At 43.6% G+C, this 9,131-nt stretch overlaps 2 protein-coding genes across 2 annotated transcripts in view; one reads left to right on the top strand and one right to left on the bottom strand.

Annotated features, from left to right (window-relative positions):
* Positions 1 to 9,131, top strand: part of LOC104500377 (thyroglobulin-like) — a gene marked incomplete at both ends in the record, with an annotated part of 82,827 nt that overhangs the window by 16,371 nt on the left and 57,325 nt on the right. Inside the window, one exon of the mRNA XM_010144013.1 lies at positions 23 to 166. Within this exon, the coding sequence (XP_010142315.1) occupies positions 23 to 166 (144 nt within the window). The remainder of the gene's footprint in view (positions 1 to 22; positions 167 to 9,131) is intronic.
* Positions 5,125 to 9,131, bottom strand: part of SLA (Src-like-adaptor) — a 16,883-nt gene continuing 12,876 nt past the window's right edge. Inside the window, exons 5-7 of the mRNA XM_010144011.1 lie at positions 8,108 to 8,239; positions 6,248 to 6,380; positions 5,125 to 5,344 (exon numbers count right to left, since the gene is read on the bottom strand). Coding sequence (XP_010142313.1) covers positions 5,125 to 5,344; positions 6,248 to 6,380; positions 8,108 to 8,239 — 485 coding nt within the window. The remainder of the gene's footprint in view (positions 5,345 to 6,247; positions 6,381 to 8,107; positions 8,240 to 9,131) is intronic.

Consider the following 9,131-nt stretch of genomic DNA (forward strand, 5'->3'; position numbering starts at 1 on the left):
GGAGCATTGGGCAGCTCTGAAGTGGTTTCAGCAGAACATCGCTCGCTTTGGAGGAGATCCAAGCCGGGTTTCTTTAGGATCCGACCGTGGTGGGGCAGATGTCACCAGCATTCACCTGCTCACAGAGACAGTGGATATGGACCTCTTCAGCCGGGTGGTGTTGATGGTAAGTACCATTCCTGCCACTTCACCTTCATTGTGAAAGGATGTTGCTACCGACGTGAGGATGTTGCAGTGTGTGGGTGCTGGCTTCATCCATACCGTGGCGGCGCTAACAGGGCTGTTGTTGCTATAGTTATTTTTCATCTCACCTGTGACTGCTATCTCCAGGAGCTGGATGCTTCTCAAGGACGTACAAGAGATGCACTTTGGTGATTGATCTAGTCATAGTAAGAATCTGGTTTTCGTCACTGTGGTTTTTTGTGTATTATATAAATAGTCTTGTTTCATAACCTATAGGTACACGAGGTTAGTTTCCATTCAATAAATACAGTTGTTGATCAGCAGTTTTTAGGCTCTAGAATGGATAAGCCAAACATCCGCATGTTTAAAGTATCCAATCTTTTTATCTGATTGCACTTAAAAGAAAAAACCAGTTTCAGAGAGATAGTAAAAAATCCGTTTACCCACAAGCTTGTTTGCTGTCAGTTTGGACCATTTCCGCAGTCACCCCAAGAGATCCGTATTTCTACAGCCTTTCCCATGTCAGCTCCTGCACTTGGAGATCAGCTTTGTCAACATCGATACTACCGCGATCTTTAGTAGTGTGCCTGGAAAAGAGGCTTCATCTTCAGTGGAGGTTTATACACCCAGAACAAATGTACCTGGACAAAATGATCTCTCTGCTGGCAGCGCTGGCTTGGAGCGGTGAGCAGAGGAACAGAACTCTGGCCCAAGAAACCTGGGGCCTAATTAAATAAAAACTTGCCCTGAAAATAAGAACATCTCTATTCACTACTTAATTTTCCTTCAGTGTACCCTTGCTTCAGGAAACATAACTTGCCTTTTGCAACCCCATGTCTCAATAAGATTGTTTCAATTGTGTTCCTCCAGTGGGGAAGGCAAGGGAAGTTGTTGAAGATTACTGTTCAGAAGGGGTTTTTTTGTCTCATTCTCAGATAATTCCATACAGTTTCTAGGTTGTTAGTCATCTCTTGGCATAGCGGTTAATTTCGTAGAATCAGAATGTTTTGGGTTAGAAGGGACCTTTAAAGGTGACGCAGTGAGCAGGGACATCTTTAGATCAGGTTGCTCAGAGCCCTGTCCACTCTGCCCTGGCATGTTTCCAGGGATGGGGATTTGCTAGTAGACCCAGAGTCCTTTTCTCCCAGGGTGCAGTTTCATCCTACTCTTTTTCTGAAATCACAAACCCTTTAGTGATGTGGCTCAGGATGGGGCCCTCTGAAAGCTGTAACACGATGCTGTGCAATTTACCAGTGCAGCAGCTGGTGAGAGGGAAATGCAATGACCCCTTTGCTTACCGCTGTTTCTGGAGTGTAGTTCCACATTACACCTTTACTTCTAGAAAATAAAGTCTGAACCCCTTCTTGCTCCTACAGCAGGACACCGAATACTGGAAGGCTGTGGCAAGTGCAATGAGCAGCCAAATAAGTTTTGCACTCGCCAAACTAGGGTTTGTACCAACATTTTTGTTGCTGTGACCGTGCAGACCACTGTCTTGGCTAAAGCAAATCACCTTCAGTATTTAGCCTTACAGCGTCATGGTGGATTTAGTTTTCTCGTGAAATACAGGGACAAAACAAAAAGCACACAGTAATAGCAGTGGCTTAATAACATACTTCATCTACTCTTTTGGGGGGGGGAAGGGGTCTGAAGTGATGCAGAACACAACTGTTGGTTTACTCAGATTTCTCATCTAGACTTCCTGTAAAGGGATGCGTCTTGGTTTTGTTCCAAGACACCAAAATCATTGCATACTTCTAATTTTACTGTAAAAAAGGGAGGTGCACACGCACTAAACATCGTGAAACTGAGAATATGTACCAGACAGAGCTTTCCTGAGGGAAAATCCTACAAAGTGGCACAGCTTTTCTGAAAAGTTAGTTTTGGGCTCCTTGTTTGGGTCTTTGTCATGCATAAAAAATTCCTGCAGTTTCCTAGCGTGCGGAGAGGTGTGATGTATGAAACTTTCTCTGCAAAAAGACTTGCACCTGAAATAGCAAAACGTTCCTGAGTTTCCTGTGTCTGCCCTATCACAGATTCTTGTTTGGGACAGATCTGAAAAAAAAGATTGTACAAAATCAATGCAAAGCTGTTGTGGGGCCTTTTTATAACTTATTTCATCTTTCTGTGGTATGAGTAGAAAAAAAGTATTCTCAGTGATTATGGTCTTGTTTTAAATCGTTTAAGAACATTAACCTGGTGCTTGCCTTCATCTTTTCTACAGTTGTTTTAATTACAATTCCAATTTTGATGTAGAAGAGTGGCTCAATGGTATGGGTTGCCTCCCTCCCTTGCAGGAGGCTGTGGAGGATGGATGTGGTCGGTGTCCCCTCCAGGCATTCCCTGGTGGGTGTCGGGAGGAGAGCTCCCAGGCTTTCACCACCCAGTGCAAGGGAAGACACCAGGTCCCTCGTGGCCATGGAAGCAGGTCAGCCAATGGTGGGAAGAACAGCTTTATTGCCCTATAGAAAACTACTGCAGTCAGGTGCAGGGCTGTGTGCCATTCCTGATCCCAAGGTTAGATACTCTTTCTTCCCCCTTTTCCCATCTCTTTTTTTTTTTTTTTTTTTTTTTTTTTTTTTTTTTTTTTTTTTTTTTTTTTTTTTTTTTTTTTTTTTTTTTTTTTTTGTTGCCCTTTACCGGCGTCATTCCCTCTCAAAAAACCCCAACCACCTCTGATTGCTTTTTCTCCATTGGTCCCATTTTTGCTATATCCCCATGAAAATTTGGTATTTCTGATATTGCTTCTGTGGTAATCTCATATTTGTGTAGAATCATCTTGGTGCTGTCAGCCCTTGCAAGATCATACTTTCCAAAAGGTCCCAAATGAGGTCTTTCAGTTCTTTGTGAGCAGTAGCCAGACCTCGGAGAACTTCCCCGTAACCATCTGTGAGATCCAGCCATTAGAGCACAACTCGTAACTTTTAGTCACCTTCTCACATTGTTTCTGTGAGGGTGACTGTGCCCTGGCACAAGTTGCCCAGGGAAGTTGTGGAGTCTCCATCCCTGGAGATATTCAGAAGCCGCCTGGACGTGGTCCTGGGCAATTGGCTCTAGGTGGCCCTGCTTGAGCCGGGGGTTTGCACGAGGTCATCTTCAGAGATCCCTTCCAACCTGTGACTGTGCGAACCTGTCTTCATCACTACGTGTCTTATCTCCTTCCTACAGAGCATGTCCAAGTGCTGCCCAGTTCCATGGGCTCTTGGATTTTTTGGTCACATTCAGAGATACCTCCTGGCAGTGTCATTGCAGGACTGGGTGTCTGTTCTAAGCACTAGGTTTTCCATTTTCTAAAAGCCATACACAGTACCTAGTGGATATTATTTTAATGAATAAATACAAGTCATGACTTAGAAATCTGTGATGCTCCCCCTAGACATTTGACCGGATGAAAGGCAGTCACCATAATTAATGATCAGTAACGCTGATGAGTTCATTTTGTTTTGTGGTGCTCAGTGTTTACGGGCCAAATTGCATCCATCCTCTGAGTTCCAAGACATGCTGGAATAGGCTGTGAAATATTTTGATCTCTGAACTTCTTTTGCTAGTGCAAATGATCTGTTACAGGATCTAAAGAGCACATCATAGATTTGCGTTGAGGTATTTACAGAGGAAATACACACACACACATATATATATAAAAGCAATTCCCTGTATCTCAAAACTTTCATTACTCAAATCTGTGCAAAAAGGTTTGACAGAATATTAAATTGAGAAGGTCTGGGCTCAAGAACATAGATTGCAGCATTTCCCCGCCCAGATATGACTACTTGATTTAGGAAGCAATCACAAGTCAGGTTCAAAGCACAAACCATGCTAGCTGCTCCTTTATCCAGGAGGAGGGATGCACATACATAGAAAAATGCTCTGATGAATTGAATTTGTAATCCAGATAATAATCTTAAAGCAGTCTGATGAAATGTGTCATTACTATTTGACATAAATCTCTTCAGACAAGAAATTCAGAAATTCTTTAACACGCACTGTTGCTGATTTGCTTTGTTTAATTAATAAAGCTGCTGTTAATATAAATATTATACATAAATATGGGGGTGCCTTTGGAGATGAGGTGAGCATCTGGTCCCCTACACGTAAGAAGTCACACCTTCACAGGTCTGCCTTTGCAGTTAGGCATGCTGCTACCGCAGTTCACTTTTCCCTTAACCCCCCTCTGTTCTCCGTGGTGTATCTGCTGGACAACCAGCAGCTGACTGCTGCGTTTGGATATGCCTGTGCTCTCAGCTCAGGAGCTGCTTTTCTCGGAGAGTTAAGCCTGTTCTTAATTTTGTGACTGCTTTGTGACACTGCAGCCCATTACCAGCAGTTGAATTAAATGCTGCTTGGAAAGTCAATTGTTTTTATTTTATTCCCCTAAAAGGTAAAAATGACAGAAGTATAGAGTCAATATAATCAGTTGTTTCTTGGATGCCAGATGTTCGACCCTTTCTTGAAGTTATTAATGGCTTTCTGACCCTTTGTTGATGACAGCGAATGATTCTATATGGAGAAGAAAAGGGCTCCTTTTCTCAGTGTAGGTAAAAGCTCTGCAAAGATGGTTTTCAGCCTTGTGGAGAATGCCAGAGTGAGACTCAGTTCAAGTTCTTGATCTGTAGTTAGTCCTTCCCTAGGCAATCACCCTGTACAACGGTGGGCATCTGCCTCACTTGGCTCTTGACTTAGAGTCTATCTTACTTCATCCTGCTCTGGAGCAGGTTCTAATTTCCAGCGCACTGAGGATGCTACCGGCATTCGCCATGGCTGAGGAGCACCCTTAAGAAGGTCTTTGGTTAATATTCGGAAGAAGACATGCAGAAGCATTGCCAACTCTTGATCATCAGCTGGTTTTCTTGTCTCTCAGCTGTTGAAGGTCTGCAGGATGCTCTGGGTTTCTCTTCTAACACTTCAGTTGTTTCTTTCTTTCCCCCCCTGTTTGTCTTACATTTAGTCTTCGTAGTACGTAGGTGGCAAGTGAAGTGTGCTCTTACGTTTGCTCCTCGTGTATATAAGAGATTGGGTTTTCTTTTTTCTGGCAGTTGCAAAAGAATCATTGTCATCCCCTGTTAAGGAGAGGTAGGAAGCGATACTTTCCCTCAGTCCATAGCTGAGACAAGAATCATCTATTGCTGCCAGGGTACTTTCAGCATCTTCAGTCATCTCCAGCCTTTAAAAGAACAGAATTTTGTTACAGTTTCAGCCTCTTGAACTAAGCCTGTTAGTATAATATTAACAGTTATTAAACCAAATTGTGTTAATTTTGTTGTATAAAAAATTTCCTATCTCATAAATCACCAAACATTTCTGATGATTTTTCTGAAACAATCAGTATCTAAATAGTTTTTGGCACGTGAAATGGAAATAACATCTATATACTTTCTTCTTAATCTGTAGGAAGAACAGCCTTGACACGCCACAAAACTTTCTTGCATTGTAAGCCAATGAGTATTGGCTTTGTGAAGGAAGGTAGTGGAGGGAGATTTACACTCCAAAAATAAGAGGTGCTTTTGTTTCTGAAGGTGGTTGTTTCACCAGTTTCTGAAACCTGACCTACTTCCTCTAGTTGCGGTCACGGTATTAGAAATCTCACGAACCTCCAGGTGGGCTGTGCAGTGAAAGAGACACAGCAGGGAAGATTTATGCTGGGATAACGGGTTCATTGGACTTGTGCTGCTTCATGGATGGCCACCACGTGAACGAGGGGGAGCCGTTTCTGACTGCGGGGCTCACCTGTAAGCCACTGCATGCTCGTGTGCCGCTGGAGGTGGATCTGACTAGGCTTTAGGGCTGGGCTCTAGTTCCTGCCCCCTTGAGCAGAGAACTCAAGTTCTCCATGTGCGTGGCCATGCTCTTAGCTGGGTAGGAGCAGTGGTTGAATGTTAACTATGCTTTCTTTCCAAGTTCAGCCAAGATGGTGAGTTAGAGAGGTGGACATCCAGTTTTCAGGGTTAACCTGCTGGCAGCAGCTTTGAAGTCTGTCTAATGTCACCTAAGGAAATGGCTCTTCTGTGCTCTAAGTACAAGGCTGGGAAAAACCCTTGTTTCCAGCAGCTTGTGGTGTGTGTGGTACCTGTGAATGTTTCTCCAGCTGAAGTTTTTATTCCGCATCACCACAGGAGGACCTTGATTCATTACGCTGTTGTTGTTAGTGCACTGGGTAAGACAAGGTGTTGTCAGGACACAGCAGAGACCGTCAGCGACTTCTGAACAGGGAAAGAAAACACAGAGAGTTAATCTTTGCTCACTGGCATCTTCGCTGTTTTCCTTCCCTGGTGCGTGTTCAAATGAACAGCTTTGGACGCAGTAGTAGTAGTCAATAAATAGAGTGTTCTCAGCAAGGGCACCATAACACAGGCTCAACTTTTTCCTTTCCTCCTATTTTTTCCTTTTAATTTATGATGGGGTATATTTCACAAGTGTGAATGTTTCTCATTTTCTGCGAAACAGAAAGATAATGTGTCCTGCCCAAAGTCTAGAAGGAAGTTTGTTCACAGAGCAGGAACTTAAACCCAGTTTTTCTGAGTCCTCAGTGAATTCTGCTTTTGCCTCCCATCGTCTCAGCCTTGCAAAGAAAGTGTAAAATAGATGCAAGATGCAACCACTCAGACTGGATTGTACGTGCACCTATTCTGCTGTGGAATATGGCTATGGGATGAATTAGGGTTCGTATGTTACCTCCATCTATTTCTTCTCTCCATCCTCTTCTCCTTGCTCCAACAGGAGCACTGCAGGTATTCTTCTGCCCAAGTAGAGAACCTCGTGGCTGAACCCTAGTGTTTTACATCTCTGAGATTCGTTTCAGGGTGCGATTCTCTATCATCTCATGGTGGGGGAAGGAGTTGAGCTAAATCCCACTATGTCTCCTCTTACAACAATTAACATTTCGACTTTTGCATGTATTGAATGTGAATATGGCTTTTCTCCCCAGTTTATCAGAGTATTCTGGCCCACACACTTTCATTTAGCTATGCAGGTATGGTAGCTTTACACGTTTGAAATTACAAGTACCCATTACTAACTACAGCACAAAACGTACTGTTCTCTTGTAACTTTTATACCATTAAGCTATTGCAATCTTCCTTCCTCATTTCAAAATGTCCTTGTTTTAATTCATGGTAGCTGCAGCCACTTGTGTCATTTGTCAAGCTCGCTCTCTGACTCGGGTTAAATTGCCATACATCTGCAAAGGTGTCATTGAACCAGGTGTCATTCACTGGACTGATGTCAGGAAAAATGGGAGCTAAATCTAGATTAGAGCTGGAGCCCCTGAGATAACTTCTGCTGATGGAACCAGCCATACTGGTTTATCATACCCAGTAACGATGTTCCCGAGAATGTTCTGCTGCTGAACAGGCTGTGTGATGTAGCGGTTCCTAAGGGAAATGTGATTGCAGAACCTGCTCTTGTACGTCCTGATGCTGTCTGTCTGTCTAGATGGTAAATAAATAAATGACAGACATGTCCAGGCTGATGATAAACAAAGTGAGCCAGGAGTCAAACTCTGGCCCTGGGCCCCAGAACGATGACTTGCACAAGTTCACATTTTTGCACACCCAAACATTTGGCTTTAGCTGTGCTCTGAGAGGGGCTGGACATCCCTGGACAGTGCGAACCTCCAAACTGTGTTAGGAAGTGGGCTGGGAAGTGCTAGGCACTGGTGTTTGGACCAAACGGTGCCATTGACGTGGCCATACAAGAACATCTACCAATACAGGCAGAGCCGAGCTGAGTCCTTGGATTGATTTCTTTGCACTGTTCAGGGTACCATATCTGCATTTAGTAAAATAAATAAACCAAAAGTTTTTCCATTACTTGCTCTGTGGCAGTAGTTGCAAGTCTTGGACATAGGCAAAGCTTCTTGTTCTGGACCCTTGAGAAATGGTTTTACAGTTGCCAGTGGAAAATACATTTATTCTGCAGTTCTTTTTACCTGAGTAGTGATTCACGAGGTCTTCAAGGCACTGAAACGTTTGCCGTGGAGAGATGTAATACCAGTTATTTGGGAGGCGGAAGATCCTGTAATGTTTCACTTGCCTGTGCCGCACCGACAAGGAATATAACCCTGGGGAAAGAGGATAACTAATTACACCAAAGTAGGGCCCTGATTCTGGATGGGTAGCAGTGACCTCAACCAGAGCATCTGTAAGATGGAGTGCCATGATCCAAAATGTCCCAGGAAGATCTGCAAAAACCATGAGTGGCCATCCTAATTTTTACTGCTATAACATACATGACGTATATACTTTAGTGTAACAACGGGAATAAAGTCCCAACATACAAGAGCCTGAGATTTTGATTGAAATTAAATTTCTGGTCTTTTTTTCCTTTATTTTTGCTAGCATGGGATTTTTTACAGAAGTTGTTTGCCTTCCTCTGGAGAGGGGGACAAGACTCGTGCTGCTGTGCTGATCTAATGCTCCCAGAAATGCAGTAGCTGATACCTGATAGTGCTGTCGTGGCAGGAGACAACACCATGGGTTTTTCCCGTTTCTTTGTTTAAAAGTCTTGTGCAAGATTTAGTTGATAAGGATTGAATGTCGACCCTCCATTTCTTTGAATTTAGTATAAGTGTTGTGAAACTAATTGGCCTGGTATGCAAGAGGTCAGGGTAGATGATGTATTATTCCCTTCAGACTGTGGTATCATGAACATGTCGTATCAAAAAGGACACTGAGGTGCTTGTGTTCAGAGAAGGGCAACGAAGCTGGTGCAGGGTCTGGAGAGCAAGTCCTGTGAGGAGCGGCTGAGGGAGCTGGGGGTGTTTAGCCTGGAGAAGAGGAGGCTGAGGGGAGACCTTATCGCTCTCTACAGCTACCTGACAGGAGGGTGTAGACAGTTGGGGTTGGTTTTTGTCCCATATAAGAAGTGACAGAACAAGAGGAAATGGCCTTAAGTTGCACCAGGGGAGATCTGGGTTAGGTATCAGGAAGAACTTCTTTCCGTAGAGGGTTGTG

The sequence above is a fragment of the Buceros rhinoceros genome, unplaced genomic scaffold, assembly GCF_000710305.1.
Source record: "Buceros rhinoceros silvestris isolate BGI_N320 unplaced genomic scaffold, ASM71030v1 scaffold6249, whole genome shotgun sequence".
NCBI classification, from domain to species: Eukaryota; Metazoa; Chordata; class Aves; order Bucerotiformes; family Bucerotidae; genus Buceros; species Buceros rhinoceros.